This window comes from Pipra filicauda, unplaced genomic scaffold (assembly GCF_003945595.2).
Source record: "Pipra filicauda isolate LSUMZ 115617 unplaced genomic scaffold, ASM394559v2 scaffold56_size3634133_pilon, whole genome shotgun sequence".
In the NCBI taxonomy this organism is placed as follows: Eukaryota; Metazoa; Chordata; class Aves; order Passeriformes; family Pipridae; genus Pipra; species Pipra filicauda.
In genome coordinates, this window is record NW_024104720.1 from 82,315 (window position 1) to 102,418 (window position 20,104).

Here is a 20,104-nt window from a genome sequence, read left to right on the forward strand (position 1 = left end):
AGTGAAACTATCAGCAGCTGCAATTGCTGCTAGAAAACTACTTATCCTACTTGCAGCTTTAGTTACTGAAAACAATCTTTGTACCAGTTGCACGACTTAGACAAATCTGAAAACTGAAAGCAAATTGTGCACAGCAAAGGAGTAAGTGTTCTTTAACATCCCACAAAACAGTAAACTTAAAAGCTTCACCACCTAAAAAGCTAAAGAAAGCTTTGCATCACTACTAAATAACACAGAATTCAGCCTATCAATTTTGACTAAGAGAAAGGCCTTGAACCTGTTTCCTAAATACCCCAGAAGTGCATTTCTGAATGCACTAATTACAGTTAAAATTAAGGGTAAAATATTTTATGTCCTCAATTTAGAGTACTTTTATTTCAAATTAATACAAATTTCTCATGGGAAGATGCCAATATATTCAGCATTAATGAGTATTAGATCAATAATCTTTTCTTCCTTTAGATTCCACCACTTTTTATTTAAAGTATCTAAGAGCCGCCTGCAAGAAGCTGACAAATATAGCTGGGGAGGAATCGCTCCATATTTGCTTGGTGGAAGACAAACATCATCTGCAAACCAGGCATTTGCTGCCCTTCTCTGCTGATAGAAGGACCTTTGGTCTGACAGTACATCAGTCGATCAAAACTTGATCAGAGTCTGATAAGGGACAAGAAGCACTACCTGTCAGGGTTTCGCAGGAACACATTGAGATTAAAGACCAGTACCGTTACAGATCTGCACAGCAAGAGAGCACCAAAAATGATGCTTTTCTGTTTCACAACATGGACTTTTGCTTCAGGTTATTTCCACAGTTATAGGAGGATTGCAAGGGTTGCAGAATGGGCATTCAGGGGATCATGAACATTCTCCAAGATGGAGATTGCAGTCCCTAGGGATGTGGATCTTCATCAAGGGCTGAAGTTGCATAAAAAATGTAATGGTAATAAAATGCCCACTGTCAAAACTGAATTCAAACATTATTTCATAAGTCAGAACTTGTGAGATCTTTACAAATTACATTGAGATTGCACGAATGCTGGTATTTGAACTAACACAGAGAAATGACACTCCTACACAAGTAAGTATTTGAAAACCATCTTTTTACAAAATATAAAATGCAAGTACACGAAAAATTGTTTGAATTAATTCAAAAGTCAAATAGAGTAAACCTTAAATGCTTCATTAAGCTCTGGCATTTGATACAGGTAGAGTTAGCATAAGCAGAGCAACTACAAAATTATATTCCTTTTAAAATTGGAAATATACAATGCAAATACATGGAATATTGTTTGAACTCATTCACAGATTGCATTAGTTATAGTAAATCCTAAATTAAATTTAAAAATATTTCCAGACATTCCCACTGCCCATTTTTTCATGAGAAGAGAGATTTGAAAAAGATAAGTGCAATCTCCCTAAAAACAAAAAAACTCCCAGCTACGACTTTATGACTTTTTATTTTCTTCAGGTGCTAAGGTACCTAAAAGGAGCAAATCTTGTGTTTGTACTTTGCTGAATTAATCATTAAATCACAAGTCTAGTGCCTGTGCTACCAGAATGGTTTCCCATTAGTTATGACAGGAAGCTACTGACATGCTTGATCATTTTTATTTCTACAAATCAGAAATTTCAAGCACAGCAATGACTGTATTCAGACGATTCTCTCCTCCCCATTTTCCATGTGTAACTGCTGACATGCAATAATTTCTACACCACCCAGGCTTTTTTTCCACTATTTATTCTAGCACACTCCAACAGCAATGTCTTACAGTTGCTCATTTCTCTTCACAGATGCACTGTTTTGATACTTCTCCTGAGCAAAGCTGATTCTTACAACAGGTAAGAGACAGCAGCTTTTATTGTTCTTTTGAAGGAAATTTTTACATGAAACCTGACATTTTCACTCATGTTTTCTGAGACAGTCTCGCACATATCTGAGCAAGACCCTCTAAGAAAACATGCTTTCTGAGCTATCATCTGTGATCCATATCTTTAGCATCTCTGGTACTGTTCAGCCATTTCTCCATTGTCTGTGTTCCTCTACTCAAAGGAATGCCAAACCCCATTTTTTGGGGACTGTCAGGCTTTGCACATGGTATGTACACACATCACCCAAGCTACAGCTTTAAGCAAGCACACAGCCAGTGACTTGTTTCCCACAATGCTTCAGACTCCATTGTTCTAAGTTAACACCACAACACGCTGTCCAAAGTTCAGCTAGTATATCAGACTACATCTATATCTCAATTCCATTGCCACCCAACAGTGAAGAATATGTTGAAGAACTACACCAAGACACACTCATCCACAATGCACCTAAGAAGTCCATTGAAGGACTGGCAATATTTACAAAGCATCAGGGTATCTCCCCACCATTAACTCAGTACACTGTTTTAATCTTTCGGGGTCATAATTCATACCACTACCAAACAAATATTTAGATTTTAAGTCTACAGGGTTGGCTCCCAAAAAACATGTCCACTAAGATTTGAACAATACCGATAATTATCCTAAATGCCCACCTCATAATGTAAGGCACCACCTGAAGAATTCACATGTTGAACAGAGGACTACAACAGCCTGAAAAGTTATCTGGAAGAAAATCAAAGTTTCAAAACTCAAACCCTGTAAAAATAACTTTTGAAAATATTTGGTGTCTCTTTTTCTAAGGGGGAGGTGGAGGTGTGGGGAGGTGACTTCATGTTGTTTGAGGAAGAGCTAGCACAAACCCAATCTACTGCATTTCCTGACTTTGGTTATACATGATGGTTATAGGAGTTGCACAGCTGCATATATGGAGAGCTTGAATTTACTGGATCTAACACTATTCTTTTTGTGTGTGTCAAATCATCTTAAGTCTTTCTCACCCTTCTGCAATACCTTCCATTTCAAAACTAACAAATTCCTTCAGCTGTATATTTGAAGCTGGGACTATCAAATGAGTATTCTAGTTGCTCACTTGAAATCAATCAACATCTTTTGAAGTCCCTCAGGGTACCTGCCAGGACACACTACAGATGAGAAATGAAATCTTTGATAGGTACTTTTTCACTTACTATTCCACAACCATTTTTCTCTCAAGTTCACTTAAAAGGCCTTATACACTGCATTTACCTTATTTTTAAGCATTCCATAATACACCATTAATTATCTCCAGTTAAACTACTCCTCTCATGACACTTGCACAGAAGTCATAAGACCTGAGAATAAGCACAGGAAGCAGAATTAGAAAAGAACTTGGGAAACCATCTAAACTAGGCATCCTACTCCAATGACTGTGATACTGGTGACCTGTATCACTTGTTATGATGGACCAAAACAGGTACCAGAAAAACAATCAATGCTGTATATCAAACTCAGGTAACAGCAGATCTAGACCACCTTCTGCTACAAAGGAGCATTCACAACAGCCATGCCTGCTCTTAGCAGGGTCTCATCAGTAGGCATCCCATAACCTTTTCTGACAAGCTAAAAAAATGGCCCTCCTGAGGAGTGCCATCAACAACCACTCCAAATCACTTCCACTTTTTATTTTATCCAAAGATAACTCTTTCAGACTGATTTTTTTTTCCCAAGCAAAGTGACAGGAACACAATGAAATCCTTGGCTTGTTTAGAGTTTCATTTATAGTTCATTTATGAACTTCCAAATTTGTTATCCTACTGAGTTATTTTGCTTACCAAAGGTACAGTACCAATACAATCTAATCTGTGAAGACTAACATTAGCACACATTGCAGGGACAGCCAGACCCAGAGAGATCAGCAGCTCACAGCAGTGGATGAAAATACCACTCATGGACACATTTTGAATGGAAGAACAACAGTTCCCTAAACATTCTGTCTAGCAAAGCATCTCTATACATCCGGTCAGTGAGAACTTGTTTTCTGTTTGGAGGCACAAAGATTTATTCAAACTAGCTATTATTTTTTATTTAACTCAGAAACCAAAGGAAATAATGCTGCAACAGAATTAAACAGCCTATATATATATATATATACACACATATATATACACATACACACTTTAACTTACAAGAATTCTGTACCACAGCTCCTAATGTGAATTCAGAGAAACTGTCCAAAATATAAACTCTCCTCCAGAAACATGAGCTCTATATTGCAACATTCACTCACAAAGAACAGAAACGAGTGAGTTTCCAACATCACTGCTTAACACAAAGGATAAAAAACCCCACAAGTGAGGAAAAAAATACAAAAAACACCAAACAATCAAAAAAACCCAAAACCAAAAACACCAATCAAAATCCTCCTAATAACATATATGCAGAAAGATCTTCTGTAATTTTATATGGAAGATCACTTTTATTACTTATTATAGTTAGAAGAGAGGTGCATAACTTTTAAGGTGAATTACTAAATTGAACATACCTAAACCAACAAAGACTTTAAGAGCACACAATGTCATGGAACTTAGACAGTTTTAAGTTATAAAAGGATAAGGTCTTGGAAACTGAAAGTACCTGCTTCAATTACCTGTTTCATCGGATTACCTTTAGTGTATGTTCCACACCACGTTAAAAACAGCCTGATGTCTTAACTTACACATTTCAGTTATAGTTATCTTCTACCATATTATAAACTGGTATAAAACATAACACATACGGAAGCTTAATATAGTGTTAATATTTATAATTTGTATTCAATCTCATGGGGCCTAGCACCTTCCAGAAAAACATCTTTATATGGCTATAAGAGCAGATAGAATGATGGTTTTGTCATTAAGCATCAAACATTTGGTAGTGCATCAATAATTCTCTTTAATTTGCTTTACCCTCAGAAGCTGGTGTGAGCTGTTGGGCCCCACAGTGTGCTTCAATAATAGTACATTAAATGGAAAGTATCTATGCCTGGCTGACCATTCTGAAAGCTGTTTTTGAGTGGCCTGAAATCAGCTATTTCGATTCCCTACAGTGTCTTGGCCTCAAAGAGAAACAGATCATTTGTAATGCAAATAATCCACCATCTCTAGAACATCACTCTAATAGTGAACTACTAGTGGTACGAAAGCTGCAGGCATAACAAAACCCCAAAATATTGACATAAACCTTCTAGTATTGCTAAAATATATAAACACATACAAAAATATAAAGCTTAGGGAAAAAAAACCCAAATCACTAACAATCTTGACTCCAACATTCAGTAAAATACTGCAGCAGGCCTAAGCTGGATAATACAGTAACATTCACTCTCTTAATAGAAAGCTGCATACACTAAAATCAAAGTTAAAATACTTAAAACTTTAGGACATACCCAATAACTGTGTGCCATGAAATGTACCATTGTTTACAACCCAGCAAATAAATACTAGAAACTAGGAATGACATATACAGCGTTGCTATTTTAATTCAAAAAGGGAATGTAAATTGCCTGTCATTAAAGGATTTTATTTTTACTTCTCACATTTTACAGCTTCTGCAGCAGAAGTCATGCTCATCTACTTCTTACAGTAAAAACAGAAAGGGTAAATACAGAGAATTTATGGTATTCCAGCAATAAAAAGAAAGACCAAAACTCCTGGCTGCCTCCTACTACTTAGCCCACTACACCTACTCCCAGGGAAAGGAAGACAATTTCTGCTGTAGCATCTCCTCCTCCATCTAGGCCTTAGCTCTCCATAAGGAGCTCCAATGAGCTTCATTCAATGAGCACATGAGAAGATTACGCAACAAGCTCCTTAAGCGTTTCAAACACCTGGAGGGGAAAAAAAAAAGTTTTCTTATCTACATAACTGCTAAGACAAGACTCGATGATCCTTGTAGGTCCCTTCCAACTCAGCATATTCTGCAATTCTGTGATCTCATGGCTAAACACTGGGCATCTGGCAGCCCAAAGACTCTCTGAGTTACTCAAGCAACTAAAGCTACAGCAAACAAAAATAAGGACTTCAGCAGTTATTATAAACCTTAACAAAAACACAGGCTGCTAAAAATGCTTGCTATAACTGCATTATTTTTTACCATTGTAAAGATCAGGGGTAGATTATTTGTGCAGATCCTGCAGCAGATATCAGAGCAAAGACAGACAAAAAGCTCTGTAAGAAAACTCCACCAAAGACCACATATCAGGCTTTGCCTTCAATATATTCCTCCAGAGGATTTCATTGCCTTACTTGAAAACTGACTTTTAAGGATGGCAAATCCGAATACTTAATGCTATGCTTTTGGTTAAGATCTCCCAAGCATATACGACATCGACGGTGGGTGACTGGAAGCAGCAGAGAACACCAAGTGTGAAAAATAAAGAAGCTAAAAGTGTAGTTAAGTATTTGAGATCTGGGAGATCTCAATTTTGAGATCAGGTCAAAAAAATGGAAAAAAACCTCAAACAAACCCCACTCCCCACAAAAAAACTACAAAACAAATAAAAAAGCCCCCACCAACCCCCAAAACCTCCATGATTCTAGAAAAGGCTGTTCAGAAAGGAGATAGAAAAACACTCATTGAACAGACACAACACTATAACGACAAAGAAAAAATACTATTAGACTCATAAGTCAAGGAAACTAAAGCATATCTTGTGAAGTACATCAAGTACAGCTACGCCACTCCATTCTGCTGCTGCTCTGGAAATGCTCCAGGCAGTTCCAGAAGTGCACTGTTCCACACTGCATTCACGGCACTAGATCTGCTCAGAGGAGGAGATTCTGCAACCCTCTGTTTAATAAGCTGCTCTTCAAGAACACCTGAGTTAAAAATTTTGTATCAGTTCCTCAACACATCCCAACCATTACAATGTAGGAAGGCAGCTGAAAGCTTCAAGGCTTCTCACATACCTTGGTGAATACTGTTGTGCCTCTTTTCCAGCTGAGGCTATAAGGAGGGTCCTAAATCCAAGTGAGCCACAGATTTATAAACCCCAGAGGCATTTAAGTTTCTGGTGGTTATGAATTGGTCTTACTGATCTTTGGGAAGTGATCTTTTTTGGCCACTCCTGACAGTTTGAAGAATCAATTTATTTTACATGTTAGATACTGAGTTGATACTCTTTGTTACCTTAGAAGTTTGTTTTGATTTTTTTTATACTTGAAATCTCTTTCAAGATCACAAAGCTCTTAATTGTTGGGCAACTATGTGCGTGTATACAAAATAGAGCACAAAACAGTGCCATTGGAAGATGTTCAAGTGGACTTACTGACTTTTAAATCTGCAAGTAAGAACCAAGACACAAGTCAGGAATTCTCATCGTAGAGAAAAATCTTTTCCAACACCAAAAAGTTCAATTGTCTAAATGGGAAAGACAAATGTAAACCAAAGCAGCTATTTTGCATAGCTATGCAACTGACATTTTTATCCTGTCCCATAAGGTTCTCTCTTCAGAGTTTTTGTAACAGAGCACTAAAACACAGCTATTAGGCCAACAGTAAGTCTCAGGAATATGTGTTTCTGGCCATGGGAAAAGCCCAAATAGGCAACCATTTGCTGGCATGTGTACTAACAGCAAAGCAAAGCCCTGATCCCTGTCTGGCTCTGTGAAAGGCAACTCACAGCTCACCAAGACTCCCAGGTAGAAGGAAGACCCAAGCAGAGCATATTCTTGGTGCTGACAATGGAAGGTTTCTCCTTCCTCTTCTTGATTGCGAAGACCCGCATCATTTGTTGCACTAGTGTTTCTCTGACACCACAATGAGCCAACTCAATTTATAATCCCAGCCATTTTTTTCTTTTTTAAATGAGACAGGTGGAACTGATTAAAAAAAGCCTGTTTATGAATGCAATGAGAAAGCAACACTGGAAATTGCCCTGACAAATATGGAAGAAGAGGTTCACTGATGTAACAAAAACAGCTCTGGGCCAAATGATGGGGCAGGTACAGCTACACTTTAGATTGCTATACAGTATATTCTTCAATACAATTAGTAACTTAGTAGCAGGTTAGCATAGGAAAAACCTAAATCATTATTTACTTACAATGCTGATCACAGTCTACTCTAGCAAACACCACTTGATTCTTATCTGGATACTCTTCCTTAATTACATTAGAAGCTTCCTCAAAAATAGGATGCAGCATTTGGCTGAAGCGGCACCTGTAAATAGAACAGAAAATCATAACTTTGAAATACTAATTTGAAATATTTTGACGACTAATGGAATATTTCAATCTTTGAAGGAAAAAGAAAAAAAAGAAAGAAGAGTTACTGAAAAAAAATCACATCTACTTCTAACAATCCCAGTAAATGTCTGGATAAAAATAGATCCAAAAGTAACTTGAATAATTAGGGTGCTGAAAAAAGTAATTCTAAATGAATACAGAGCTCAAGATATGCTTCCCTGCTTTATCTGCTTAGGAAACGCCATTAATCAATTATAAGCCTTTATGAAATATATTCTATTCAGAAAGTATATTGTTCATTTTTTTCCTGCCGGAATTAGCCTTGGGAAAGTAATTATAAAAATGCAGTAAAGGAAGATACTTAAGACTGTTGAGTTTCAAATATTCACCATCACCTTCAGGAAGGTCAACAATAGAAGTTCTAAGTGTTGTGTATAATATTATCGCTCAAGTTCAGTAGAATTTGAGCAGACTGCTTTTTCAGCACTGAGAAAAAGAGAACCCTATGGGTCCCTTCTTTTAGTCATGTCAGATTTTGAAGCAAATTTTCTTTTTGCCCAGGTTGTAGGATTGTAAACATGCTTCAGTGGCTTTAGGGAGTTTAGGGCTTAACACTAATGCACAAGCCCATTTTTAATACATCAGTGAAATTATTTTATATTCTATCCTTCTAAACTCATGAAAGAATTTCAAATTGAAGATGCATAATGGCACTGTAGAAGTTGTCAGAATGAGACCTCATGGAGCAGACTTTCAATAAACCAGCCTGCACTGAAGCCCACCTCAAACTTAGCAGCATCAGGTTGGGGATGCCACTGTGCCTGACACAGAAACTTCCAAGTGAAGAGGCAAGTTTTGCTCTCAAAATACAAACAGAGCTCAGGTCCATTCTCCAGAAAAACCTGACTCTGGGTAGCACAACTATATGCTACACATTTATGTAGCATGTATATGTTACATATGGCTTCCCTGTCCCTCATTCTTCTCCACCCTTACAGTGAGTACATGACTGAAACTCATCAGTTCTCATTCAAAAGTCAGGTACATCGCAGTCTGCTATGGTGAGAGGTTATTCCTGAATGCCTACACGTAATGATCATAATTAAGGCTGTAATGTTCTAAAATTACAGCCTACTTTACCATGAATCAACTTGCAAGCACATACAAATCTTTAAATTCACAGTACATCTATTCTACAGAGGATCTGATAACAGTGGGGTTTTGGAGAAGGAACTGTGCTAATAAGGTCCTAAAACAGGACACTTGTTACCTGGCTATATCAAATTTTAAAATATTTGTATCTTCCCTTTATGACAGAAGTATCAGAACATGGGTATTTAGCTACCTTTCTACAGTTTGTCATTTGCAAAATCCAAAAATCATTTTTGAATGGCAACGCAGACCTCAAATTTCAGTGTATTAAATTTACTCTCCATAGGTTTGCCTTCCTTGCTTATCTTTAAGAAAAGATAGCACTTTTGAAGTAGTCCATGATTCGCCAAATATCAGCAGATCACAAATTGAAAATTAAAAGTTTATTTACATATTTTAAAAGATAGCCTCTATAGGATAATTCTATACAAAACTGGTAAGAGATTAGGTCCAGTTTCTTACTTAACTAGTGACTTCGTTGCACTATCATTAAAAAGAGACATTTCACAGGGGTATATTGCTTAAATTAATTCTAACAATGATTCAAGATGCAAGTTGTTTTTTTTTTTAAAATACAATTTCAGGTAAACAGTTCCTTCTAAGTATGTCATTCACAAGGTCTAACCAGTTCAGCCCCAAATATTTCTTCATTTTACAGTTGCTCAGATTTCATCTCTCAATTATAATTTCTCTAGTTCTCCACTTGCAAGCTCTTTTGCAAGCTCTTACAAATTAGAAAATTACAAACTAGAAAAACAATTGATTTTTTGTGTCAAGTCTTTTTTTTCTAGTACAAACGTATGGGACCAACACAGAAGAAAATGGAGAGTCTGAAATACTCCAATTTTTTCTTCTGATAGGAGTCCTAAATGAAACATAGGATGGAAGAACTGCAGAAGGGGAAGCAATCAGGACATAAACCCAGGAAAGAACTGGTTTGAAAGCAACATACTACTATATTTTCAATTAGAAAACTACAGCCAAACATGACAGTTTTCAGTAGACAGAGTTTTAAACATAGAAAAAAAATATAACTTACCAATCAGCATAAAAATTAACTAAAGCAACATCTGCATTGTCTGAGAGGAAAGAAAAAGAAAAAACCCAATGTCACATTGAGAGGTAACTTCTTAGTTCTTTTATCTGAGATTATAAAAATACGCACAAAAAACTATAAAAGCAAGTATTTCTACATTATTCAGCATATAGCTTAGTCTGATTGCTAGAAAACTGCTAGGATAAATCTTTTCTGAAATATAATCTATAACAAATGGAAGAGTGATGAAAGAGGCCTTCAGTCAAGTGTTCTATTGACTTTATTGATATATCAAAAATGTAAACTCTTAAAGGTATTAAAACACAAAAGAAGTAATTAAGTGACACATGAAATAAAAAGCAATTCTGGATTTAAAATTAAGGTACTCACATTCAGAAATAGTACTTCAGTGTATCTCTTAAGCATTAGCTCTATTACTCCTAAGTGTTAAAAAACAGTTAAAAGCTGCAATCTCAGCTCTTGGGGTCAGAAGATCGACCAACAGGCAGATTGCCTGCACAACTTACTCTGGTCAGTCCTTACCTGTCTTATTTGCTAAGAAGGATACTAAGGCAAAAGGTAGCAAAGAAATACTAAGAGACACAAAAAAAGTGCAGTACTACAGGGATACATGTGATGAGGTAATGAAATAATGTTCTCACACACTACTTTTCACATATCAAAAAAAAAAAAAAAAGAAAATACACCAAAAAAGGGTAAATCTCCTGCCTGAAAATAAACTATGATCTTTACACAATATAACGACTATGCTTTAAATTGATTTTTAGTAGTAGTGGTGGCCTAGACATTGAAAAAAAATGAAATACATAGTGAAACTATAGAGTATCACTCACAGCTTTATAAAGCAGAAATGCTGACAAAGCAGAAAATTGACAAAGTTGCAGAGCAGTTACACGTGAAGATTAAGATGTTGAAAGCCTGGAGATGATACTATGCTGGTAAAGACACTTTTGTGAAGGCTGGGGAGCAGCACTACAGTTTTGATTAGAATTACAGCATTAAGATTTTCATTATCGGCAAGGAATGCAAGTGGTTAACAGGTAATTAACAAGCACTGACAAGTTTAGGGTTACCTCCAAGACATAAAGTATTTATTGAAAGCAATCTGATACATTTTAAAAGTAGTTACACCTGGATATATTCCCTTTTATGAATAACATTTTATAAAATGATTTTATATTTTCCACTCCATAGAAGGTATTTACAAACAGATCACATACTACAAAGTACTCCTGTAACATTAGACAGATTATAGAAGAGACTTTAATAAAAGAGAATAAAGAGGGTTTTTTTCCCTTGATGCATTTGAAACAACTCAGAACTTTTTTCGTGCAAAGACTTGCAAAGGCAAATTGCATATTTTTCAGAGGAAAAGGTTTCAGACAAGGAATACACATCTGTTTAATTTACGGATCTCCTTTCTATGAGCCACCAGAATCAGCACAATGCTTAACCTGAGGAAAAGCACAGCTGAATAAGCAAGATACTTAAGGCCCATCACCATGGTTTTCAGTTGCTGCTGTTTTTTGGGGGGAACTTTTAAAATGCCCTCTGGACAGGTTTTGGTTATGTAATCAAGCATTCCCATCTGCAAACCTGATACCAGTTATTTTTCTTAAGACACTTCAAATTCTCCTTGCAAGACATTAGTTCAGACAGCTAATTTTGACCACAGGCATTTAATATTTCTAAGCCAATTGCAACTCATATATTCAAAGCTAGGGTATGCATATTCATTTAATAACACTCCAATTTTCACACATGTTCACACAATAACTGCAGACCTATAAAGAAAAAAAATATTCAAAGTACTCACTTAAAATGTCATCTATATTTCCACTATCTAGACTTGTTATTTCACTTCTTGCTGGACTAAAAAGCCAAGACACCTAAAAAGAGAAAGTATATCAGTAACGTATGTAAAGTTTCAGCAATAATATAATAACTTATATATGATTCTTAAGAGTTCCAGTTCAAAAGCTGGCAAAGAACAGTAAAAGAACTGTAATTCAGTCCACGCATTTCAGATGACAGCAGTACTACAAATATACAAATAAAGTATTTACAGATATAACATACTCTCACATTTAAAGCAAAATTAGCTATCTCTTAATATAATTCCCTATTATGTAGGCAGAAATGTTACAGGTAAATTTTGCACCTTTAAGAACAACATATTCATAAGCTCACCCCATTTTTGCCACCTAACAACCTCACACAGCCCAGAAGTGCGTGGGCTTGGAGTTGCACACTCAGTAATTGCCCCTGCCACTTACAGGGCTTGTCTGGCTAAAAAGTTCCACATTAAGTAAAGCCTCAGTTGCCTACAATTTTATTGATGTTTTAGGAAACAGTTTCAGTATATATAACTCAACTAGCTACAGTCTTATCTCCTGTATTTTTACTTGACACGGCTTCAGTCCCAGCATGCAGTAGTCATATCAGACTATAAAAACTGAGGTACCACATGAGCCAAATAATTCAATTACAAAGCAGCATATGTATTACTCTTAATGCAGTTTTCACAGCAATACACAGTTTTATTGAAGAGCACTCTCATATTCACTGCAATAGGCCCAGTTATTTTTGTCTCAAAATATGGTGAGGGAAAAAGAAAAAAGATTTGCTGTTCTATCCTAGATGAAAGAGGTATCAGTGAATTACAACTTATTTTTGCTTTGAGAGAGATAAGCATGCACATTTTTGAGTGGAACAAAACAGATTCTGGTCTGGGACATAAATGTTTCCATCCTGAGCAACCTGGTCAGAAAGTCACCACTTCTCTAAGCAGGGCCAAGGCTTGGACCAGATGCTCTGCTGTGATGCCTTCCAGCTTCTGTTTTCAATCGATGTATGGTTCCACAGGTGACAGTGATAATAAGAAAGGAAAAGGAAGGGAACGGACAGGAAGGCACAGGTCAAGGAGTCAGGCAGAGACCACAGATCCCCAGTGACACCTGTGAGGAATTAACCCTCGCACTGAGAAGTGGCAGCACACAACATACACACTATCCATGTTCCTGGAGACTGTTTACTCGTTGCAGCTGCAAAGAAAATCTGCTTATGGCTAACGAGGCATAGCTGACAAAAGGCACCAAGGAAAAACATAGCTAGAAGTATAAAGACCATCCATATAAAAACACATGAAGCAGCTGGATACAAGGAAACAATTATACAAGGATCTCTGTATTTATGGAAGAGCCTGAGACCTATCCTGAACCTGTGCTAGAACCATGACTACAAAGAGCAAGCCTCCAGAGTATGCCTGCTTTTGACACTGTTTACAATTTATCAAAAGACTCATGCAATGTCACACATCAAGCTTCCTAACAATTGATGCAAGTGTATATCAAATATTTGCCTAAAAAAAAAAAAAAAGCCAAACTGGATCCCTGACTTTTTTATGATCAGCATCAAAAATGGTGAGAAACTTCTGCAGCAAGACACTGTCATTAGCTCTCAAACTATCACTGTAAATGGCACATAGGTGAGATCTGCAGCAATCATTTTCAATTCCTTCTCATTTGCGGATCACCATCCATTTCTCAGTGAAGACTAATTCTTTTGTATTTCCCATATACAGGCGCCCCTGGGTAGCATATACACTCCATCTTACACTACAGGCTGAAAAACACAGCAGCTGTTGCAATAAAAATATGTACCAGTGCTTCTCACTTGGTAACTGATCAAGATACTAATCTTAAATGCAAGTCTCAGATTTGTGGTGGAGTTTGCACAGTCTTGCTGTGGCACTTTAACAGCCTGCAACGAGCACCTGAACTGTGGCTTCAAGACGACTGGAGAGAAACAAAACTTATGGTTGAGCTGTGAGGTCCATAGATGAAACAGGCAGCGTAACAACACAATTTACAAAAAAAAAAAAATCTGATTAAGCAAGCAATGCAATGCACAAGTTGCAGCAGGCCAGTATTAGGGAAGTTCCTTTGAAGACACTGGCATTGCTGACTACTGAGCAGCAAAGAGGTAGGACTCTGCCTTCAGTCTTTGCTGGGGGAAGCTACACATATGGACCCACATCCACATTGGCCAAATCATCCCTAGAGAGGTAATAGCTGATGGCAACCATCAGTGCAGACACCTCTACATCACCCCTGGGGTGGTTCGTGGGATGACAACTTCCATGGTGTTGCTATGGGGAGGTGCTGGTAGTAGTAGTAATGTTTGTAGTGAAAAATGGGTCAAGTCAGCATGTGCATGAGGTGGCGCAGTTTTTGTTTGTACCCACATGCTGTTTTATTGCAAATGTTAGGATAGACCTAACTTGTGCGCAATTGAAGCAGTAGCTACGATTAACAAAACCAGTTGGAATATTACTCAAGGTAATAAAGGACAGCTCAACATTAATTTTGTTGGTCATCATCTGATCCTCCCACAGGTGACTGCAAACTCAGTGTTCCAAGGCTTCAGCTGCCCTGCAAGGCCTCAAGAACCTCTAATCACCTTGAAGACCATACAGTTACTTATCCTGCTTATAACCTTGAACAATGCTTTTTAACACAGAAAATCCACACAAGCCTCTAGAAAGCAAGAACTTCTTAGCTGTTGCATACAGCTCTGCATCACCATTCACACTCAAAACAAATTTTCACAGTAGATCTTGGTGAAACTATTTTCACAGGAGCTCAGCGTTTTGTGCTGTCTAAACACACCGAACAGGTAAGATATCAATTTCTTAAATCCACATAGCTTTTTCTAGAATAGCTTTCCAACAGCAACACAAATCTTATCTAATAGGATAAATTACACATAAATTAAACACAACGTAGATAAGCACATTATTTGCAGTCGGGAACAGGCTACATTACTTAGCAGATACACTTAAACGGATCAGGAACTGTAGTCGCATTTGTAGATTGCTACAATACACTTAACTTGCAATGCAAATATTTAACTGCACCATGAAAGCACCCCACGTACTAACCAATAAGATCCTCTGCTAGGCTGTGCTATGTGCAGAAAAAAGGAATCAAAACTATTACTTCTTTATAGCACAAAAAAGTTTGTGATTCCTTTCTTAACTCTTACCGTGGAAAAACGTGGTGCAAACTGCATGTTTCAATATATGTGTTTCATATATTGAAAGTGAAAAGGGAATTAAGCCATATCTCTTATTGCCCTTTTATATTACAGTAGTGCAATAGGTCTGAGACTAAGAGCCTTCTTTCCCCAAAAGTTGCATAAAATCTGAGATAAGTGAAATACTTTTTCCACTAGAAGTATGAAAATTTCTGTTTGTCAAAGATATTCATAATCATGTTCTCAAATGTTTTATACTGACTAAATCATAGTGGGTGCCAAATTCTTCATAATAAGTTGATAGTCTCAGGGAAAAAAGCATTCCTTGAAGAAATGTCAATAAATATGCAAGACGCACTTCAGCAGAAGCTTTCATTAAGGTGTAATGCCTGTAAGGAAGAAAGCACATCCTTTTGACCCAGTAATCTTGCTGTTCCATGAGATGCAAGAGGGTTTATGATATTACTAGTATTAATATTTAACATGAAGAAATACAAATTCGTATTTAAATTGCTAAGAAGCTACACGGTTTTGAGAACATTTTCTGACCTTTTTCAGGCCTGTGCTTCATATCCGTGGGCAGAAAACAAGACATTTTGAGGAAATAATTTCTGAATATCAGCAACACACTTTATAAAACAGGTATTAAACACATGTTCTGAAAAATATACTGGCTAAAAAATGTCTTCAGGATTTTTTACTTTTAAACTTTGCATTCCACTAGCGTATAGTGGAAGGACACAGGGATGACTGTTCATGTGTGAGAATTATTTTTTTTCTTTAGTTACAAACTAACCTCCCAAGATAGCTACACTGAAGAAAGCATCTTGAAAAAATAATTTGAAAGGAAAATTGGTTATGTAAGTACACCTGAAACAACTCAGGTTGCTGCCTTTACACTGGATAAAATTAGCCATGTATATATATATATACACACGTGTATATATATAAAAATATATGATATATATTTCTATTTTTAAATGTTTAAACTATGAAAATCTGAAGGTAAAACTAAGTAGCTATGAAATAAAAAGATTTTAAAAAATAAAGACAGAGTAGGATATTAAAATATTAAATACTTGAATGAAACTACAGAAGTTATATTACTGCGTTCATAATCTACTCACAATCATTTAACACTACAGAAAAACGACAAGCTAAACTATGCACTAAAACAAACGAATGCAGAAAGCTGCACTTACAGAATGCATTGCTGGAGGGAAAAAGTCAGGAACTGAACAATGCATTCACAAAGATAAAATTTAGCTCATGGGGGGAGGGAAGAAGAGGAGATGACACGTGTATTTTTACTCTTCTGGTCCTCAGAAACACTGTCAAATAAAGCATGAACATCACAGTTCAGGTTCCTGGAAGCTTCTGAAGGTAACACTGGTCATGTTTTTACTGGGAAGTTTAATTAATACAGAAATGTTAGTATTTTGATTAAATTTTGATCCTCCCGAACTTAGCCATCACTTAGCCACTTATGCCTGGAGCCAGTACCAGTCACTTCTGAGGAGTAACTACAAATTATCTGAGATTTATTCGGATTGTTTGTAGTGAAAGACCTGAAAGCCATTATCATCCTTGTCTGACACACGCAATGCCACACAAGCAGCCTTACACAACATAAAATGCTCGGACAAAACCTACTCAACTGACCCCCAGCAACGAACCTCTGCCAGGTTTCATATCCCTTTCCCAAAGAGGAAATAAATGCACACCCAGTTTCAACTCACCTTCTACTGACCCTGTTGCTGTTCAACTGTAAAGCCCACTGGTTATACAGGAGATTTAGATCAACCTTTTATTAACATTTTACTCTTACCAGTTAGTGCTGTTCTTTAATTGCTAACTGGACAGAAGAGACAGGCCTATAGGTTTAGTGGTATTTCTTTTTCAAGTTTATTGTAGTTTACATACCACTTTCTGGCAGAAAAGTTTAACAGCTTAAATGTTCATAATCTTAAAACTACAAGAAAAGGAAAACAAAACGGGTCTGTTTAATTTTAGTTCTTCATGTCTTTATTTTTTAACGCACATAATAAAACAGAGGTCCTCATTTCCAAAGCAAACTATCTGAAGAACACAGAAAATTTATTCTTGGAGCATTATGATTTCTAATTAGTACTACACCTGCAAGGCAGTCAACAAGAACAACCTTCATTTTCAGTTGCTAGACTTTCTATTTACCTTTTCTTCCTGCTGGGAAATCCTAAAGGCACACAACTAAACTGCCTTTCTCCTCTAACACAAAATCATTTTACATTCTCCAGCCAGCTCTAGCCCACATCTAATCCAGACTGACATGTTGAAGTTACTACCTGAAGTCCAAGCCCCATAGGACTCTGCGGCTGACTTTCAGTTCCTGAGTACCTCTTTCTTCATGCATGCCACTAATCTGCTGCTACTCTGAGGTCTGCATTAAACTCCTGGACAACAGGAAGCAGACGAGTTTACAGCCTGCTGTAGGATGATACAAATTGAAAGCAATCCCAGGAGGCAGCAATGCCAAAGCTGGCAGACATTGTAAGAGCCCTGAATTTTGGCTTCAGAACCATCAATCAGGAGCATCTCGCTGGCAGCATTCCCAGAAGCCCTATAATGAAGCACAAAGTTCAGAGCAGAGAGAGAGAAAACAGTAAATAGAAAATGGTGGGGTAAAACAAAAAAAGAACATTATTCACCCCCCCTCAGTGAGAACAGTTCAACTCTTAATTGTCACCACTTGATTCCAGGCTGTGCCTAAACATTTTCATAACTTTGACTGCTGCCATCACCATTGATTATGCAGGGTTTTCATTAGTAATGTAAGCTGCTTTCATTATGGGACTATGAGTCAAAGTTCAAAACACTAACACAAAGTTCAAAACACTAACACAAAGTTCAAAACACTAACACAAAGTTCAAAACACTAACAATAACTAAGTTATTAGTTCAAAACACTAACAATCACTTCTGAGTTACAGTTAAGTTTTCAGAGCAATGTTTAAATGGGCAACAAAAAATCATTTTCCTATTATTCTTCACTCAAGAGTCATATCTTAAATTTAATCAGGGAAATGTAAAATGCTCAAGGGAAGCTACTTAAAATAGATTTAAAGAGTGCAGTTACTAACTTCTATGAGAACAGAGAAAAAAATCTAACTAAACTGAAACACAGATAATATATATATTAGAAAAGTAAACTCACTTCTTTAGCCTTGATAGACAATTCACTTTTATACTGACTTAGCCAAACAGTGCTATAACTGCACAGAACTAGGTAGAGACCACCATATTAAAAAGAGGTAATGTGATTTTTTCCTCCATATATCTTGTCATCTACTCCCATTTTAAGTGTCTGGAAGGAATATTTGGTGTAACTACATCTCTTATTAATAATAAAGAACTTTTTTCCCAATGAAAATATTGGGGGAAAAAAAAATCACAATTCATAACAGTATCTTTGAAAATCCAAATTACATTGATTTGACACTTCAAATCAGGAAAAAGAACTCACAGCCAATGTCCCTACAACTGAATTTAGCACACGAGGAGTTGCAGGACTTTCATGTACAACTGGGAATGATTCATAGCCACAGAGATCTCTCAACAGCCTGAAGCACTGGAGAGTCCCAGAAAAATGGGTAAATTAACCTCTCAACAGTTTGTGAACTATTATTAGAAGACACAAGATGTTCATTCAAAAAGTCCACTGCAGAGATGAAAATTAAACCTCAGTATCAAAAAGTACAGTCCAATGCACTGCGATTTTTCCATAAAGCTATTAGTAGCAGAATCATGCAACCAAACACAATTCTAAAGCGTAAGTCTCTAGGCACAAACCTATGGATCACTGTCTTTTATAGAAATGTTTAAGTCAGGGCTCAAAAAAATGACATGAGGCGTGTCTAAAAAAGTGTTACAGAGGTAAGACCTGTAATTTATTTTCAGCTGAACTATTTGTAATTTTCAGTTATTTCTCTTGGCCTGGAGGGAAAAGGGCAATCCCCAGTCAGGGTCATAAAACACTGGTTCCCTTGTCTTAAACATCCACTTTGAGGTAACACAGTCCATACACCTATAAAAGATGTAAACAGATGTCTGAACAACTTCATGAATGATGTTCAGAGTACTCCACATACTCAGAAATAGGAATCTACCTTAAAGCCTGTTTCACAGCTTAAAGCCATGAATTCTGCTCCACAGGGAACTCTGAATCTTTAGATATTTTACGTACCAAGCTTCATCTTTTACACAAGCAGCTAGAATTCCCCTGAAAGAAAAGGTCTGATTCGCACAGCTTTTTAGGAAAAAACACAATCTCATGTTCTGAAAACCTTTTCCATATCTACCAACTGCTCTGATTATTTGGCAACAAAGATAAACTTTCAAGAAGCACATAAAATACAAATGCAATCTCCAAAATGATTAGCACAAATTAAGCAGCTGTTGCTGTATATGAAAGCCAGCACCCTCAGGGTTCTCAACTAGTTAAAGCATGACCCAGCAACACGAAATAAAGGGCAGCTTGGTCTTGTCAAGACTCTGGCAAGGCCAGCAGAGCAGAATAGTTTGCTGCCCCTTTTCAGCAAGCCAAGGAAATATGCCCTGTTCTCTATTTTGGCCATTGCTACTACATGTAAAACCCAATACCAAAACCATTCGCTGCAGACCTCGGAGACTGTGTACTTGTAACTCCACTCCTCACGTCACAGATCACATATGTAACCCTGTATGCAAATCATTTCTCAATATCCTCTCTGCATTTTAAGATAAGTCAAAGCCATTTTTGCACTTGAAAT

At 36.8% G+C, this 20,104-nt stretch overlaps 1 protein-coding gene across 1 annotated transcript in view; it reads right to left on the bottom strand.

Annotated features, from left to right (window-relative positions):
* Positions 1-20,104, bottom strand: part of ERP44 (endoplasmic reticulum protein 44) — a 50,146-nt gene that overhangs the window by 18,409 nt on the left and 11,633 nt on the right. The window contains exons 2-4 of the mRNA XM_027739376.2: positions 12,097-12,169; positions 10,263-10,302; positions 7,930-8,045 (exon numbers count right to left, since the gene is read on the bottom strand). Of these exons, the coding sequence (XP_027595177.1) occupies positions 7,930-8,045; positions 10,263-10,302; positions 12,097-12,169 (229 nt within the window). The remainder of the gene's footprint in view (positions 1-7,929; positions 8,046-10,262; positions 10,303-12,096; positions 12,170-20,104) is intronic.